Source organism: Corvus hawaiiensis, chromosome 10 (genome assembly GCF_020740725.1).
Source record: "Corvus hawaiiensis isolate bCorHaw1 chromosome 10, bCorHaw1.pri.cur, whole genome shotgun sequence".
In the NCBI taxonomy this organism is placed as follows: Eukaryota; Metazoa; Chordata; class Aves; order Passeriformes; family Corvidae; genus Corvus; species Corvus hawaiiensis.
Window position 1 is genome coordinate 26,740,922 of NC_063222.1, and position 18,429 is coordinate 26,759,350.

Genomic DNA, 18,429 nt, shown 5'->3' on the forward strand with positions numbered 1-18,429 from the left:
GACTGCAGCCCCCAGTCCAGTCCTGTGAGTGTTTCCCGTTGCTGGAAGTGCAAAAAGCCAAAATATCCAAGATGAAACTTCAGCCAAGAGGTGGCAGATCCATCTGCTTCCCACAAATGTCCTGGCTGGAGCTGGGAGAAGTTGATTTTAACGACCAACAGGCCAAGGACGCCCCTTTTCCAGGTACTCTGCTCCCTTCCTGGAACTGCAGGCAGGTGTTTTCCCCCAGGGAAGGTGATTACCAGGAGAAAATGAGAAAATTAAAGCAGGAAATTGCAATAGGAATCATAAATAATGGGCATAATAAATGCTTTGTTGGGGGAAAAATGGGTTTTTTTCCTTCTGCAAAGAGCCTGCCAAGGTGAAGTCATCATTGTGCTCCATCACAATAAAATGATAAATAAATGATATCATTATAAATAAAATGATAAATAAAATGATCACAATAGAATCAGTTGTCCTTGCTGGGATGTTTATCCCAAGGTAATCCACTAAAAATGCAGGAAGATCTGTTGGATTGATTTTCTTTAAGAGAAGTCCTGTCTTGTAATGCACCTTCCTCCTTGGGCTGTGCTTTGGGGCTGTGCTTTGTCCTGTTCACAGAGGGCTTGGAAAAATGGGAACACACTTCCACCAGGGGTGACTTGCCAGGAGTTGAAATCCTTGTCCTGACAAGGAATTTTGGGAATATTTCTCTTCCAGCCTTGGCTGGAGCCATGAGCAGTGAGTGCTGGGAGCACTGGGGAGAGCAGGCACCTGGAATCCCACAATTACCCAGGGATCAGGATCCTGCAGGAACGTGGGAATGCTGCTGGGAGTGCAATGGCCTGAGGCTGCAAAGTGGCTGGGAAGCTTTCTGGAAGTATTTTAGGAGGGATTTAAAGAGCAGGAGATAAAATCATCCATTAAAGGTGATAAAAACAACTCTTCCAAAGGCAATGGGGCTGCACAGAATGTGCAGGAACAAAATCAGGAGACCTGGAAAGGAGGAGGAGAAGAGCCAGAGGAAAGAGGGGAAAATTATTTTGGTGGTTTGGGTTTTATTTTCCCCAAGTGGGATTTTCATTTTGCTCCTTCTTTTCCCGTGGGATCACCATCCTTGTTACAGGATGTCACCTTGTTTATGGATGTCACCCATAAAATCACTGAGCCTCAGCTGTCCCAGCAAACTTCTGCCTGGCTTAAAATGCAGGATGGATCCTGAGGGATTGGACTCCCTCAAGGCCAGCTAATCCCATAAACATAAAATCTTTAATATCTTTGGCACCGTGATTGTGGAGGGGTGGATTTGCCTGGAATTGCCAAGATGTTGAAATCCCTTTTTTTTTTCCCCCCCTTTTTATTTTTGCCAAATCAGTTCTGCAGATGGTGTTTTACGTGGATTTGAATATTCCATAATAGGAGCTGCAAAGCTGTGGAGATTTCTAATGGATCCTGAGGTGTCCCTCAGAGATCCCAGAATTCGGGAGCAATTCCAGAGGAAATTGCACTTGTGGCCTCCTGCTGTTGAGCTGTCCTGGTGTCACACACAAACCCCTCACCAGGGAAAAAAAAACCCAGTGATTTTCAACTTATTTAAACCATTTCCAACGTGTTGCTGCTGAGGGGGATGCTCAGGTGAAATTAAACACGGGAATGATGCCAGGAAATCAACCTGGGAGCTGAAATGGAATTCCCTCTGTACTGGGATGATTTTTCATCTGGACAAGGGAGGAATCACGTGGAGCTTGGAGCTACTGATGGTCCCTGTCAGAGCAGCCTGGAAGATGGAGAGGCTGCCCAAAAGGGTTTCCATTTCCCAGTAATTAAATTTTGCTTCCTGATGCACAAAATTCCCTTCCAGCTCTCTTGTTTTCCCACCTGGAAAACACTTTTAGGGTGTTGAAACACCTCCAGAATCCATCAGTCTGGGAGTGCCCCCCAAATCTGGTGAATATCAGATGATTGATGGTGAGGAGGATTAATTGTGTGGGTTTGGATGGGATTTTGGGAAGGAATTCCTCCCTGTGAGGGTGGGGAGGGGCTGGGATGGAATTCCCAGAGCAGCTGTGGGTGCCCCTGGATCCCTGGCAGTGCCCAAGGCCAGGTTGGAGCAGCCTGGGACAGTGGGAGGTGTCTGTGGGGGTGGGAGTGGATGGGATTTAAGGTCCCTCTCATCCTAAATCATTCCATGAGTCCCAGATCTAATTGGAAATAAAATGATTCTCTGTTTCAAATGCAAACCCACTGGGTACAGCCACGTGGGAATTCTTCTGTGGTGGAATTTAAGCTCCAGTCTCAGAGATCTGAAGTCATTCTCTGTATTTCTATGAACCTGCTGCTTCTTTTAATCTCTTGTGAAAGAAGAGAGTTCTTCTAATTTCAGGGGGAAAAGCACATTATGTTGAGATATGATGGAATGCTGAGACCTTGAGCTTTCAGAATGGTTGTTTTTAGGTTCAGGCTTTACAGAATGGATTATTCGGGAGAGTTTTGCTGAGAGAAGCAGGAGGTGCAGGGCATTGTAGGAAAGAGCAGCACTGAGGGGTTTGGGATCAGTGCCTGGATGATGTGCTGGCTCTCTGGTCCCACACACCTTGAGGAAAGGGAGGCGGGTGCTTTAAAAGTCCACGGTTTTGAAAGTTTGTTTGCAATTTATTTCATTCACAGGCAGTAAGCCCAAGCATTTGGCAAAACTGTGTATTTTGGAGATTTTAACAACATTCTCTCCAATCTCTGTAGCTTCTGCTGCAAGAAATTATTATTATTTAAATATTCCAGTAACCTAGAAAGGAGGGAAGGAGTGAAGTCCCTGCTTTGTCCCCACAATTCCTGCAGGTTCCCTCCCTGCTGGAGCATAAACGAAAAGTGAATGTCTGCTCCTGCTTGTATCATTCCTGATTTTATATTTTTATCCCTGGAGAATCAGATTTATTTCTCTGCCTTTGGATTAGAGTTGCTGGCTCACTTGGAGGGCACGTGGAGGTGGAGCTCCGTGATCTTGATGGTCTCCCACCACTTTTTATCCAGATTTTTCTCACTCCTGCCTATTCTGTGGGCAATAATCCCAGTTTTATTTGGATTTCTGAGCATGTCAAAGAGAAATGCAGGAGACACAGGAGGAGCTGAGGCAGATGGGCCCAGAGGACAGCGAGGTGAACCATAAAAACATCACATTGCTGCCCTGGAAACTCCAGGAGTCCTATTGTTTGGGATTTAAAGTCCCTGGAAGGCAAGTGGGAATGTGTGGTCTGTAGATGAGAGCTCCATGTGGTGCAAGTTGCAGGTTGGTGGAGAATAAACCCAAATATAAACCTGTATTTTGGGTTATCCTGCTTTCTGCGCTGTTCTGAATAACTCTGATCCCTTCTGGGCGTTACTGAAGCTCAAAAATAATAATTCTTGCTTAATTATTGTGTGAACTGAAGCTTGAGCTCTGTTGGGAGGACATAGGGATGGGGTTGATGAGTTGGGTTTGTTTGGGGTTTAATCAATCCAGGCCAGGAATTTTGGGGTTTTCTTGCTCTGGGGTCACTCCAGATGGATCCTTGTCCAGAGGGTACCTCAGGCCTCTCCTCTCCCATGGGATCGGGCGTCCAGGAAGGCAAAAATGAACCTTTGGGACCCAATTTGTTTATTCCTGGCTGGTTTATTTATACCTCTCACGGGATGTTTGCCATGGGAACAGCCAGAGTTGGTCCCTCTGGTCTGGACAGGGATGGCACCACCCAGAATTTGGGTTTAGGGCCACGGAGCTCAGACTGGAGCCCTGCTCTGGACCTCTTCTGGGGGCTGAGTTTCATCCCCAAGACCTTCATGGCCCAAGTGCTTCTCCCAGAGCACCCCAGCTGTGGGTAAATCCTTTTATTAATGAATAATCAGATGTAAATTAACAACAAAAGTGAAAACTCAGCCTATGAGGCTTCTCTGCCTAAAAGGAGAAGGGTGTGGCTTTAATTTTACTGAGGGATACCAGAGTGCCTTTGGGAACAATCAGTGCTGAAATTCCCTTTTAATCTGTGTCAGTGTGTCTGCAAAACCTCACTTGTCACCTTTTGATGCAATGGTCGATGCCTAATCTCATTTTCTGTGCATTTAAAGGTGAAAGTAATTGAAATGTCCAATCTTTACCTTTTTTCAATAAAAACATCAAGAAGTGACCTCAGTTCTGGCAGGGCTGAGGGGAGAGAGCTCCGGGGTACCCCATCCCCATCCAGTGCTGCAGGTTCAGTTCCTGGGGGCTCCAGGGCTCCTTTGGGCTTTCATTGCTTCCCTTGGCCACTGGGAAAAGCCAGTTCTGATGGAACTGCAACGGGAAGATGGGAACTGGAATGGAGATGGCAACAATCCCTCCCCTTTCAGCCTCCCTGCCACCGTTAACGTGGGCTTGGAGGGGATCAGCCACAGGCTGGACTCCACCATCCTGGAAGTCCTTCCCAACTCAACGATCCTGGGGCTCTGTAAGAGGAGGAACGTTTTCCTGCTGATCATTCCTGTATTTACACCCCCTGTGTGTGTGGGCCTCCCTCCCTCGTGTTCCTGCAGGCACCACGTGTCTGATCGCGCTGCTGTCCGACAAGGAGCTGACCGTGGCCAACGTGGGCGACTCCCGGGGCGTCCTGTGTGACAAGGACGGCAACGCCATCCCCCTGTCCCACGACCACAAGCCCTACCAGCTGAAGGAGAGGAAGAGGATTAAGAGAGCTGGTGAGTTGTCGGGAGGTTCATCTTTTATTTGGCACTAAAATGGACATTTCCCCCGGGAGAGGGTGGGGAGTGCCCGACGGAGGCCTCAGCAGAACAAGTCTCCCGTTTTCCAGCCAGAATTCCGGGGGATGTCACAGGGCAGAGGTGGCAGCAGATGGTCCACCCCTAAATGAGCTGGTTGGGGTAGGAGAGCAGCCTTCAACAGCCCAGTGAGCACTCCTTGGGATCTCCCCAGGGAGCAAATGGACAACCAGGAGCATCCCAGGAGCTTCCGCCCCAGCCCTGCCCAAAGCCTGGTTTTGAGAGGCCTGGTCTGAGCCTGAGGGAGGTTTAGTGCTGAAATCAGCAGAGCATGAATCTACTTCATCCAAGCTGGTTTTTATTCCCATATAACGAGCACAAACATGGAAATCGTGGCAGGAGTAGAGGGAAAGAAACCTTCCCGCAGTAAATCTTCCTTGCTTTCATCACTTGTCACCTTTGCCACCTCCTGGGCTGGAATTTACATTGGGATCATCAGGTTTAACAGCCAATTCTCCTTGGATTTGTCCAAGTCTTTTTGGAATCCATTCCTGGTTTGGCTCCCACAGCAGCAGCAAATTCTTTGATGGAGGAAAGAAGTTCCTGTGGTTTATGTTAACCCTGCACTGAGTGTTGCCCCAGCAGTGCTGGGCCTCTCTACCCTCCAGAATGGGAATAACAACTTTTTCCATGAATATTAAACGTTTTTAAAGCCCTCAGGTTATCAGTGTGCTCCCACCAGCATAAATACCTGTCCCTACATCTCATAAATACCTGTCCTCACAAACTCAGGGATGGCAAGATCTGCCCTCACTGTTTTCTCCTGCTCATTGCCAGAGGTTCCCTGAGGAATTGTGTGGAGCAGGAATTCCTGTGCTGTTCCAGAAGCTGGGGGTTTCTCTGGGGGAAGGCAGAGCCACTCCTAGGGAAAACCAGAGCCACTCCTGGGGAAAAGCAGAGCCACTCCTGGGGAAAAGCAGAGCCACTCCTGGGGAAAAGCAGAGCCACTCCTGGGGATGGCAGAGCCACTCCTGGGGAAACCAGAGCCACTCCTGGGGATGGCAGAGCCACTCCTGGGGAAACCAGAGCCACTCCTGGGGAAGGCAGAGCCACTCCTGGGGAAGGCAGAGCCACTCCTGATTGAATTGTTGCAATCCAGCTCTTCCCCGCAGCACTCCGAGATCTGCCAAAGGCACCTCCTGCATTTTGAGCTCTGTAACCCCTCAGGATGAATTTGGGGGGGGTCTGGCAGGAAGCAGAGAGCTGCTTTGACGTTCCAGAGAGACGCTTTGAGCGTTGCTGTTTCTCCCCAGGTGGATTCATCAGCTTCAACGGCTCGTGGCGCGTGCAGGGCATCCTGGCCATGTCGCGCTCACTGGGCGATTACCCCCTGAAGAACCTGAACGTTGTGATCCCTGACCCCGACATCCTGAGCTTTGACCTGGACAAACTGCAGCCAGAGTTCATGATCCTGGCCTCGGATGGGCTGTGGGATGCCTTCAGCAACGAGGAGGCCGTGCGGTTCATCAAGGAGCGCCTGGACGAGCCGCACTTCGGGGCCAAGAGCATCGTGCTGCAGTCCTTCTACAGGGGCTGCCCCGACAACATCACAGTCATGGTGGTGAAGTTCAGGAATAGCAGCAAAGCAGAGGAACAGCTGTGAGGGAGCCCCGGGCTCGCTCCGGACTCGGAACAGACTCGCACATTTTAACCACAGTAGGAAGCTCTACAACGCCGTTCGGGTTCTCCGGGAGGAGCGGAGCCCTTGGGGCTCTGCTCTTGGCTTGACAAAGGAGCAATACAACAAATCCATGCTGAGCGACAACAAGAATCCAGTTTGTCCCCGTGTCCCTGCCTCCTGTGCCCTTGCTGCTCCTTAGGAACCGACTGGAACCTCCCGTTTCTCACTTTTCTTTATGAATCCTGTGTAGATTTTGGTTTGATTCCTCCCTTCCCGTGTGCCAGCCCAAGGCGGGCGCGGGGGCACGGCAGGGTCAGGGCGGTGCTGCTGCTTTCCCCTCGTGGGTGTCACTGCTCAGAAGCTGCTCTCATGTTCCTCATCTCTGTGACCTGCAGTGATCAGGGTGGATAGGAGAAGGGTTTGTGGTCTGAAGGAGGAAGAGGAGCCAACTTTCAGCCTGCTGCCACTGCTGGCTCTCGCTTTGTTTAACCTCCCCCCGAAATAAACCCTGCCAAGCATGTGAGTAGGTAGAGCTCCTGAATTACCACGTTTATTCAGGCTGTGCATTACTCTAGAACAGTTCTTCTAGGCCATATTGTATCCAAACCAACTAATGGTGAACTTCAGCAAAATCCCGGGAGTTCTGAACCTCCTGGATCAGAAGAGAGCTCAGTTGTGGTAGCAGAATGTCTGTCATTCACCGAGAATCACCCTGACCTTATTTCTGTGGCACGGACTTGGAAAGTGATGCAAGAGAAAAAGAATTCCATGAGTGACTGTTGGGAAGCTCATCCAAGCAGGGCGTTCCTCAGAGCTGGAAGTCAAGCCTGTGAAAGACTTCCTTGTACCACTGCAGATGGATTTGTGGTGTTAATCCCGGGGCAGACCCCTCTGGAGCCAGGTTTGGGGATGACATGCAAATGCCAGGCAGCATCAGTGCACTGTAGAGACGAAAGGTTGTGTTAAATCTAGGTTTTAAAAGTATGTTTAGGTCTAACCTTCAGTATTTAATTGTATTTTGGAATCTGTGAATGCTGTAAGTTGGAATAAGGACAGGCTGAGTGTGCTGCACCTCTGGTAGCAGCTGTGTCATGGCAGAGGGACAGGACAGGCAGGATTTTGGATGGCTCGTTTATCCTCATCCTGCCTTACAAAAATCCTTGGGATCTCCCCCAAAATGTGGTCCTGGGCAATCTGCTTAAGCCTTCAGGGTGATGGAGGCTGCCCGTGTCTGAGTCTGGAGGTGGGTCAGGGATGTGATGGATTCCCTGGCATTGCCTGTTCCTTGGGAAAGTACAGTATTCCTCATTTACCAGCACTCTCCTGCAGGGCTTTGGGTGAGGCTGAGCTGTGCTGGGGAGGTGCTGAGGGGGTCAGGGTCTCTCAAGGCAAAAATCAAAGAGCACAAATTCCTGCTCGAGAAGGAATCCCCATCTTTGTCTGTTCAGTTTTGTCCCTAGGTCACCTCTCCGTCAACAAACTTCCCTCCTTTAATTTGTTTGGGGATAATCACAGCCCTTAATTGGAATTCCCGGTGCTGTGCAAAATGTGCCTGCATCCCGTGGCAGCCTCTGCTCATCCTGAGCTCCGGAGAGAGCCCCTGAGAAGTGTCCAGCATGCTCTGGAGCAGCAGGCAGCCAGCCTGCAGTGCTCCTCTCCCAGAGGATGGGAGGTTCCTGCCGTTCTTAGTCCTTTGCACTCAGTGGATGTGCAGCGCAGCCCGGCAGCTCCATGGAGCAGCTACCGGGAAATGGCAATAATTGCGGAGCGCTTCAGTCCTTTCCGTGTGAAAAGGCACCTGAGGGCAGGGCGCTGCCAAGTGCAGCCCTGGAGCGTGAATTCCATGCGAGTGCTGGATGCTGGGCTGGGAATGGCACAGCAGCTGTGGTGGAGCTGTGCTCCAGCTCGGTGCGTAGAGTTTGCCTTCCCTGTCTCCTTCGCTGGAGATGTTCCCCTTGTGCCTTTCCTTTGGGGGGCACAGCCCGGGTACAGCTGCCCTGGGAAAAAGGGAATTCCACCCACAGCTCTGTGTAGCAGGGGCATCCCCACTCATCCATCACAGGCTCTGGAGAAGCTGGAATGATGGTCATTCCCAGAAAAATGGGAATTCCCAGTATAGATCGACAGCACTGGAATGAGAGCTCCTGGCTGCACGGAGCATCCCAAGGTCAGTGAGCATTCCTGAGGGATCCATGACCTCTGGAGCACGGCTCGCTGGCTGTCCCTCCAGCACTGGGATAGCCAGGAGAATGAGCTGGCAGGAATTCCCAGCCGGGAGAAAGCAGAGGGAGAGCAGCTCACGATGGAAGGGAGCCACGCTCACAGGATTGAGGCAAACACGGCAGGGCAGGGCAGGGCAGGGCAGGGCAGGGCAGAAGTGGTTTGCAGCCTGGCCTGGAGCATTCCAGGACCATTCCCTGTCACTCCCAGCCCCTCCAGGCAGCTCCCAGTCAGCCCTGTTCAACCTCCAAGTGGCTGCAGCTGCAGCAGGAGCTGGTTTAGCACCTTCAGCTGCCTCTCCCCGGCAGCGCTGTCCTGGCCAAAGCTATCCACGCCAACGATCTCTGCTTAACCTGGGGATTTTTGCTTTGATTGCTTTAAAAAAGAGTTTCAGCTGCTTCGGGTTTAAAGAGGAAGGACTGATGGAGGTGAGAGGCTCCGTGTGGTCTCCCACATCCATGTGCAGTGCCTACCTGTGCTCCCTGCTGGAAGGTTGGAAGTTTTTTCATCCCAATCAAGGCATTTACAACTTTCCAGTCGTGCTGATTTGTGCCAAACTCTGTCGTGACACAGCTGGGGGCTGACAAGATGAATCCATGTCCATATTGCTTATGCAACCTGACCAATCCAGGGTTCTCCCGCTGCCTTAACGCTCCATCCTCCATCTGGAAAGGGTTGCCAGGTGCCGGAGCCGGGAATCCCCCGCTGGCTGTGGCAGAAGGGCTCCGGCACTCCGGCCTTCCTGCTGCTTTCCTGCCCGGGCTCCTCTCCAGAAACAGGGAGCTGCCTTTGGGTGGGAGCGGCTGGCACAGCTGGGAGCTCCTCCTGCCTGCTCATCCAGGGAAGTTTTGTGCCTGGATCCCCTCGGGGACATCTGTTCCCCCGGCGGGAGCCTCGGGGCACGGAACTGATGTGTGGAGTCGCTGCCAAAGAGCATCTTCCGTATGGTCCAACATGACAAAATGTACCTTGAATCTCTCAGCCGAGCCAGCGCTCCGGGAATTCGGGCTGTTCCCAGGGATATCCGAGCTCCCAGGTCACTCACGTGGGGGATTTTAATGATTCTCTCAGCCTGGAGCACGGATTGCCGTGGAGTTCATTCCTCTGCACTCTGATCGTTCCTAGAATTCCTGGCAGGGCTGTGCCTTTCCCAGCCTGTCCCTTGGAGCTGGGGACAGCCGGGTTGGTGGCACCGTGGCTCCTTCTAGTGGCCTGAGCCTGCCCCGAGCACGGATCCAGCAGCATTCCCCCAAATCCCACAGCAGCTCCGGGGATAAATGATTTCAGCTCCCAGGACTCAGCCGGCTGCTGCTGTTGTCGCAGGGTTAAACCATTCACAGAGGTGAAATTAAAATATCGGGACGATTTTAGACTCCAGAAGTCAGAATTAAAGTGCTGCATCAGCTTGAGCAGTGTTGGCTGCAGAAACACCAACACCACAGTGTAAAAAACAAAAAAAAAAAGGAATTTTGTGTCTCAGGATATATGACAGCCCTGCTTTAAATAATATGGATTATTGCTAATGTAGCTGATACTTGTTTTACACAGAAAAGCATTTAATAAGTGATTATACCACAGAAAAAAACACCTCACCAGCCTTTCATCACCCAAAGTAGGATTTTAGGCCCCTGTACAAAATTCCAGGTTTCCTGAGAATGTTCTGCTGGAATTTGGCCCCTGCAGAGCCCAGAGCTGCTGCTGGCCCTTGGTGTGCCCAAGATATTCATAAACAGCCTTTCTAAAGCTGAGGACTCCCAGCATAAAGCGATCTGTACAGTTAATGATGAGCTGGAGTTCCATTGCTTTTATTTTTCACGCTGACTGGACGAGGCTTTAGGGGAGCAGGTGTTTTATAAAAATGGTTTTTCCTTAGGTAACTTAAAATTCCAGGGATCAGCTGTGTCCAGTGCTGGAGGATAATCTGGGTGCCCCGGTAAGCAAAACCTGGTGGATGCAGCTGAAGCCTCAAACAGAGGTTTGAGGGCAATTCTTGAGGGAAGACTTCATGGATTTCATGGATTAGGGCAGCTCCTGTGTCTGCTGTGCTCAGTCCTAAGTTGGAATGAGGTGGTTTTGAAGGTCCCTTCCAACCCAAACGAGTCTGGGATTCTGGGAATTATCTGAGCAACAGGGAACTCCAGCACTTTTTTCCCTGAATATTTAATGGCCAATCCTGCATTTTTTTGAAGCCTGTGGACTTGGATCAGTACTTCCATGGACACAGGCAGCCTCTCCCTTTTCCAGCCTGCTCTGTCACCAACCATCCACAAATGTGAGGCAAAATTTCGGGAAATATCCCAAACATCCCGGTTATAACTGACCACAGGGAATGCTGCCCCTACGTATCCTGCATGGTTTATTGGAATTTGTTTGTTCCAGAGTGCACACAAAGCATTGCAGCATTTTGACTCCTCTGAAATAACATCCAGACTGGGAATTTCACACTGGAACCCACTTTTGCTCCCCACCCAACAGCAATTTCCAAACACCTTTGCCCAATGAATTACTATTATTATTATTATTATTATTATTATTATTATTATTAGGCTTTTCAGGTCAGAAAACCCCACAGTTTTCCTATCAAAATCACAAATATTTGGAATTCTGATTTAATACAGCTGCATGAGAAAGAAAACTTCGGATTTGGGAAACTTTTACCCTATGTTTTACACACTTTGGTTTTAGTACAATATTCTAGGCAGATGCAATAAAATTTGGCCCCCCCCCCGATTTCAATGCCCAGATTATTTCATGCTTTTAAGGTTTTTCACCTTTTGCCTGGCTGCTCACACTAAAAACTTCCCTGAGAGTGGCTTTGAGCAGAAACAGGAGCTCCGTTAGGAATTTTACAGCCTTTTAAGCAATAATAAGGACAGAATCAAATACAAACCAGATTTGGAAATGAGGGTTTTTTAGGAAAACCAGGAGCAGGATGGATCTTTTTCCAATGTTGGTGTCACTGTAGGTGACAGTTAATTTCAGGTGGCACAAAGAGATCACTGTGTGTAAACCCAAGCCTTGTAACCTGTGAGAGTGTCAGCATTTGGGGCACAAACCCCCAAATTCCTGCAGGTGACAGGAGAATTTCTGGCCATCCTCACCTCCCCATAACTCTCATTCCTCCCTCACCCCGAGCACTCTCTGCTTTATCCGTTTTCTGAAGGCAGCAGAGTCATAATTCCATTCTTTTTTTGGAAAAAGCAATACAAACTGTGCTGTAGGATCAGTGTTCTTGTGGCAAATAATTTATTTCTAAGCATTTCACATGGCAGGCTCAGAGAAAGACTGAGGGGTTTGGGGTTTAAGGTGTGTAAGCAATCACAGAACAAGGCAGTTCTCCCAGGATCTGCTCAGAGAACAATCAAATCCCAGCTCCTAAACCCACGGCACAGCTGGAATTTTACCTGGATCTAGGAATACAAGAGCATCGTTCCCTCAGTTATGCAATACTGTATTTTCCAAAAAAAAAAAAAAAAAAGCCTTTATTTTTTAAAAGCTTTGACCTCCTTACCATCCATCCTTAGAACACTGACATCTGCAAATCCTTGTCTGGAGAGTGTTGTCCCCAAGACCTTTTATCCCTAAAAAACACAACCCCATCCCCAAATTCCACCCAAACCCCGCGTGCAGTTGTTGAGCAGAGCAAAACCCAGCACTGCCCATGAAGCCCAGCGTGCTGGAGGCACTGGGGACACCTCAGCCGTGCTCCTGGAGGTCTGGGCAGCCCTCGTGCTTTGTCTCTAAGAGACAATGGGGCTGTGGGATCGTGCCAGCCAAGCAGGAATCCCTGGGAGCGTGGCCAGGATGTCTCCGTAGTCTCTTCCCCGTGTAGTGGATGTGTCCAGGTTAATTATGTTCATGCAATTGCAAATTCTGTATCGTTGTCCATTAGAAGTGTAAACTACTGAAAACTGGGCCTTGCTGATATGAATAAAGTGATTAAAAACCGGTCTTTACACACAGGGCAGAGTTGGTCTTCTTGCAAGTATTAAAGGGGGAATTTCTTCCTTTTTTGCATTTTAAAATTGGAACAAAAAAACTCATTTGGAGGCAGACATAAATCACAACAGAAATGGTTTTTCATCTGCCCTGCAGGGTTCCAAAACTCCTGGGATGCATCACCCACACAGGTGTGGGGGGGTTGATTATCCCAATGTTTTTGGGATGTCCAAACTGCTCATGAGCTCCACTGCATCTCCCTGGTCTGGGAACACAGCAGAGACACCAAAGCCCTTCCATTTCATATGGACAGAGACACAGTGCACCACATTCCCGGCATTTTTCATCAGCTCCTGCAGATCCCCCAGGATCCCCGGGCTGGGAACACTCCTGGAAGTGCTGTGGAGGTGACACATTCAAACACCAAGGTGTGACACTCTCGGGAGGGTTACGTAGAAAAAAAGAGGTTGGGTTAATTTTGTACTGGGCAGAGAACAAATAATGGAGAGTGGCAATAAAACAATAAAAACAATCCAGGCAGGAATTTGGGAAGCATCCTCAAAGCTGGTTTCTTGGCAGAAACATCTTTCCTCAGTGACACTCCGTGCATTCCAGAAGATTCAGGGAGAAGTCCCAGGGTTGTTCCGTGCACAGGGAAAGGCAGCAGAGGCAGACGGGACAGAGCATTCCAAAGTACCCTCTGGGTGTGGGATACACACATGGAAAAGTGCTCTGTGAATCCCTGCTATTTTTACTTAACAGCATTGGGATGCCCTGGAGAAACGCTGCCCTAGCAGTCAACGTCATCTCTAGAACCCACTCTTACACCAAATTTAAGTTTCTAAATGAACCCAGAATCAAAGGCAAGTTTCTGAAGTGTTGGCTGACAAATCCTGCCAAACCTGGATCAGTTCACTTGGTGTAAGGTCATGAGCTGCAATTAAATGTCTGTACTTACAGGTATCAAATTGGATTTTATAGAGAAAGAATTGTTCTGTATCTTCTGGAATAGTGACGTTGACTTTGAGTATGTTTAAGCAAATTCCCACATAAACATCCTCAAATTTCAGAGGTTTGATGTGGCTCATCAGCTCATAAGCCCTCAGAGCCAGTTTCCCATCCAGTATGTATCCCAACCCGCTGCAGTAGGGAGGATACAGCTTGAAGGGATATTCCTCATAGGAGATGTATCTTTTTTTGTCAAAGCCTCGGATGGCGAAGTTACGGATGAAGGGATACCCAGTGAAAACGTTCTCCGAGGAATTCAGCTGCAGCAGGAATTTCACCAGGTTGGGAGTGTTGATGAAGACATCGGCATCGGTCTTCATGAAGAACCTGGCGCTGGAGCAGAACTCGGAGAACCACTGGAATGCCATGATGGTCTTCAGGGTGAGGTTTTCATAGGTGTCCATGAAATCCTGGCGGATGATGTCCCCGTAGAGGATGCTCTCATCCTCCACCGACAGCGCCGCCGCCTTGTCCTCCCTGTGCGTGTCCTGCCCCAGCAGGAACAGGGTCAGGACGCGCTGGCCCCACCAGGAATCCCAGGAGCCCCACGTGATCCTGATGGCCTGCCTGGCCTTCACGTCCCTGGGGCTGGAAGCCACCAGGATGACCAGGAAGGGGTTGATGTCGGCGCAGTTGAGGTGCTCGCGCAGCGTGAAGAGGCGCTGTGGCCGGTACACGGGCTCGTACTCGTAGAAGTGCAGCAGGTCCATGTTCTCCGGGCCAGTGTTGAAGGAGAAGGTTGTGTACCACATGGTTATCAGGGAAAACACCATCAGGAACAGAAAAATCCACTTCAAGGGTCTCATGTACAAGGCTTTGACTGGAACCAGTGTCATGGTTGGGATCTATTGGTGCCCCTCAGAGTCCTGGAGCATCTTCCTTGCTGAAAAAGAAAGGGGAAAGTGGCATTCAGAGTGCTGTTGTTCAAATATTACCTTTTCCTTGTGTTGTCTGAAGTGCCAGCTGGAATTACCTGTGTTATCAGCCAATCCAAGCACTCCTGATCCTGTCACGCCCCTCATCCCACGCATCACGGCAGGACATGGAGCCACTGCCGAGCAGGGTTTGCATTGAAACCTCGTGGCTTTCACCTTGGCAATCTCCCCTGCAGGGAGCTGATCTCCACCCAGGATCCCACTCCAAGGGCTGTGATCCCAGGGATCTCAGCACAACGCTTCTGACTCAATTCCACCTCGAGGACAGAACACCGTGCACCAAATCCAACAAATGCTTGGCAAATGGATGCTCAGAGGCCTCAAAAATTTGTTACTTCTGTGAAAGACAGGAAGTCCGACTGATTTGCATGAGCTAGAGCAAATGGGACAAGAAAGTAGAAGTACAAGCAAGGATTTTATCCTCATTCAAGGCTTGAGCAGCTGCTTGGGGAGGGGAGGAAAGGTAAAAATCAACTTCCTTAAATCAAGTGATGTAATAAAGCCGTTTTTGACCAAAATCATGACCATTTTTACCTTTAGCCAGGACATTTTTGGATTTGAGGCACACAGCTCGGCCTGCAGCTCAAGCTCCAGAGCAGGTCCTTCCAAGCTCCTGTGGAATCCGTGCTGAAGCTGCTGCTGCAGGGTTAGGAGTAGAGATTCCAATGGATAAATCTTCACAAAACCCAGTTAAAACCAGACCCCCAGTCCTGTCCCCTCCAGTGTTTGCCTTCACTGTATTTCCCTAAAACTGCATATGCTCTATTGTATATTTTAGACATCTTTAAGCCAAAATAATTCCAGTGCTTAACTGTGGGAATTCCAAATGGTTTCTGATGTTTGCAGTAATAATATTTATCCTGCACGAGTACACACAAAGACACAGTTGGGATGATGGAAGGTTCAATTTCACAGCACAATTAGTTACTCTTTATCTTCAAAAATATCACCACAGGACTCATAAATGTTTTATATTTGAGAAATAAATCCAACCCCCAGCACAGCACTCAGGAATCCAAGGGAATTTGATTTGCCCACCTGCCTCGTGTTTCTGTGTAGGATCTGATTTGAAATTAATCATCCTTTAAAGGAAGAATTTGGAGAACATTTCACTAATGATGGCTTTAAAATGGATTAAAGCAATTTTATATAAATAAGTATTTAAATTGAAGAATTTTGGACTGATTCCTCTCAAAATCAGTGATTAACTAATAGGAATTTTCTCTCTTTTTATGCATCAACCTGACTTTCAGTGGACAGTAGGAAAATACACACAGGAAGAAAATATGTTATATATCAATGCTTATTATTTGAGTTTAGATCAGTAACATTTATTTTGATGATCAACTTAAAAGCATATCACTGAAAACTGTTCAGTTTGATCAGTTCTTGGCTGCCTAATGGGAAAAAATATTATAAATGTTTAGATTCTTTGCAGGCAGAAAAGCCCAATTTCATGACATTCCGAGCAATAAAATTTGAGACAATTCCTCATCTGCTACATAATGAAAAATCTGGGAAAATAAACATCAGTTCAGGTTCTTTACCCCCACTATGCAAAAGACAGCCTTAAGGGTGCTGGATCCTTATGGAGGATCCGGCAGGCAGGGCAGAGGCAGGATTAACCCCTTCAAACACAGCGAGAAAACAGCACATCCGGGGGAAACAGCAACCACACAGGGAAATAAATCCCCACCTTCTCCTATGCTTAAGCCAAAGTGAGGGGGCTGAAGCAGCGAGGTCTGAGCGCTTCTGCTCAGTCATGGTGCAGGCGCAGCCCTTCCAGCTCCTCCAGCACTTCCAGACTTTTTGCTGGCAGGTTTTCCCTTCCAGTTGTGGACGGCAACTGCAGCAGGAACTGCTCCTTCCAGGGCATTCCTTTCATTTTCCTCCAAGCTGAGGTTGTGCCAACAGCTGAAACAGGTGAACTTTGAAGCAAATATGAGGCAACACAGGCTCAGAATGCTCCACAGGGATTTTAGATCCATCTCCCACGCAGGTAGGGAATTATGGCGTGGGGACGTGATTGGCAGGAAAACGGTGGGAAATTCTCATATTCATTAAAGATTGCTAACTATAATCTCCAATATAAAGACTTTAAAATGCCATAATGATAGATGTATAGAAAAATGAATCCCTTTTAAAGCTACCACCAGAAATAATTTGGAAAAATGTTATTTAAACTTGGCTTTAAGGCTGGGTTGGACGGGGCCTGGAGCAGCCTGGTCTATGGAAGGTGTCCCTGCACATGGCAGGAAGGGAACGAGATAATATTTAACGTCCTTCCAGCCCAAACCAGCCAGTGATTCAACGTTTTCAAACTTAAAACCAATCGAAACTAGAGGCAATTTTGCAAGATCCCGGGATACGATGCTCTAATGTAACAAAACTTTAAGCTTTTCATTTAAAGGACCTTTACCAACGCCTTGCTCTCACTCCCGCCTGCCCAAGCCATCCCTGGTCTCTGTCCCAGGCACTTTTCCCAGCGCGGGGATCACCCGCGAGGTCCCGGCCGAGCAGGAAGAGATGGCTGCGAGGGGATGTGCCGCCCTCTGCCCAGTCCAGGGACCCATTCAAGCCATTTCTCTGCTTTCTGTCAAATCAAGCCCCGGAGCAGCGCTCGGGGCTCGCTCACACCCGCGGTACCCCCCGCATCCATCTCACCCCACCCTGAGGTGCCCGAGGGCCGCCTCCCCGCTCCCTTTTCTCATCCCCATCTCCATCATCTCCATCTCCATCCCCATCCCCGTTACCTGTCAGGGCGCTCCGGGCCGGGCCGAGGGAAGGAGCCGCCTCCTCTGCCGTCTCCCCGAGCCCCCGCAGCGAGCGGCCCCCGCTCCTCCGGCTTCCCTCCGGCAGCGATCGAGGGCAAAGGCCGCGAAGAGAGAGCGGAGCTCCTTGTCCTTCCTGTCCCGGCCGCTGGAAGTGCCTCCGGTGAGGATTCACTGCCTTAAGTAGTAACATCCATCACGCCCGGTAATCAATCAAGCACGCGCTGGAATGTCCCGCCTGGACAACTTGGGAATGCGCACGGTTTACATGAAGCTGCCCAGTTTACAAAGGGGTTACTGTGCAGAGCTGGAGCTTAGATTAGTGGGTGCTAAATCAACCGTCCCGGTTTATTACTCTGGGGTTTGCGGGTGAGCTAAAAGGCAAACTCAACACAGACGAGATAGTCGCAGCCTGGCAGAGCAAACACACCTTTGGACAAAGCAAAGGTGGAGGTTCCTTCCCAGTGCTCAGGTGCAGTGTGGGGTCAGAACCAGACGGCAGAAGGGGCCGTCCTGTGCTCTTTCCTGTGGTTTGATCTCCGGAGCAACACAGGGAAGCCTTACTGGAAGCAGCTCTGGATCACAAGATCTCGCTCTGGATTCCGGCACAGGCAGAAGCTGCCAAACCCCAGCACCTGCAGAGGCCCAGATGGCCTGGCCGGGCCAGCGCATGAATTACCTCGTAAAAAGTCAGGCTCTGCTTGATCCCTGTTTGAAGTGACGGCTGATGGAGGAAAAAGCACTTGTGACCATAAACACCCAGAACAGGTGGAGCAAACACAGAGCAAAGAACTCTGAGTGATCTTCAAATCAGCTGAGGACAGACCAACCATCCCTGCCTTGCTCAAGATACCCATATTTTATTGGAATTGCATCAGGGAATTGTGATCCATTTGACGTTTTAACACTGGTTTTACAGTTTGCTGCCTCCCCATCTTTCCATTCATTCATGTCCATTTATTTATAAAGAAATGCAAATGCTTTCTTCCCTGGTTTAATACATCAAGACCCGCTTCTGAAAAAACCCTACACATAATCCATCGGCATTATTAACTATGAAAAATGTACAGCAGTGAGTACGTCACTGTCATCTCTCGTTGCCCCCAGTTAGTCCTGGTCTAACCCTTTTAGCTTCAAGAGAAACCAGATTATAACTCGTTTGTCAGGG

The 18,429-nt window shown here is 49.2% G+C and overlaps 2 protein-coding genes across 2 annotated transcripts in view; one reads left to right on the plus strand and one right to left on the minus strand.

Moving 5' to 3' along the window:
- PPM1L (protein phosphatase, Mg2+/Mn2+ dependent 1L) overlaps positions 1-12,570 on the plus strand; it is a 74,344-nt gene extending 61,774 nt beyond the window's left edge. Inside the window, exons 3-4 of the mRNA XM_048314234.1 lie at positions 4,525-4,686; positions 6,021-12,570. Coding sequence (XP_048170191.1) covers positions 4,525-4,686; positions 6,021-6,370 — 512 coding nt within the window. The 3' untranslated portion in view covers positions 6,371-12,570. The remainder of the gene's footprint in view (positions 1-4,524; positions 4,687-6,020) is intronic.
- B3GALNT1 (beta-1,3-N-acetylgalactosaminyltransferase 1 (globoside blood group)) lies at positions 12,054-16,431 on the minus strand. The gene is made up of 3 exons (XM_048314235.1): positions 16,187-16,431; positions 15,025-15,129; positions 12,054-14,438 (listed from the first exon to the last, which is right to left on the minus strand). The coding sequence occupies exon 3, from the start codon at positions 14,389-14,391 to the stop codon at positions 13,405-13,407; it is 987 nt and encodes a 328-aa protein (XP_048170192.1). The 5' UTR covers positions 14,392-14,438; positions 15,025-15,129; positions 16,187-16,431; the 3' UTR covers positions 12,054-13,404.
- Between the last annotated feature and the right edge of the window lie 1,998 nt (positions 16,432-18,429).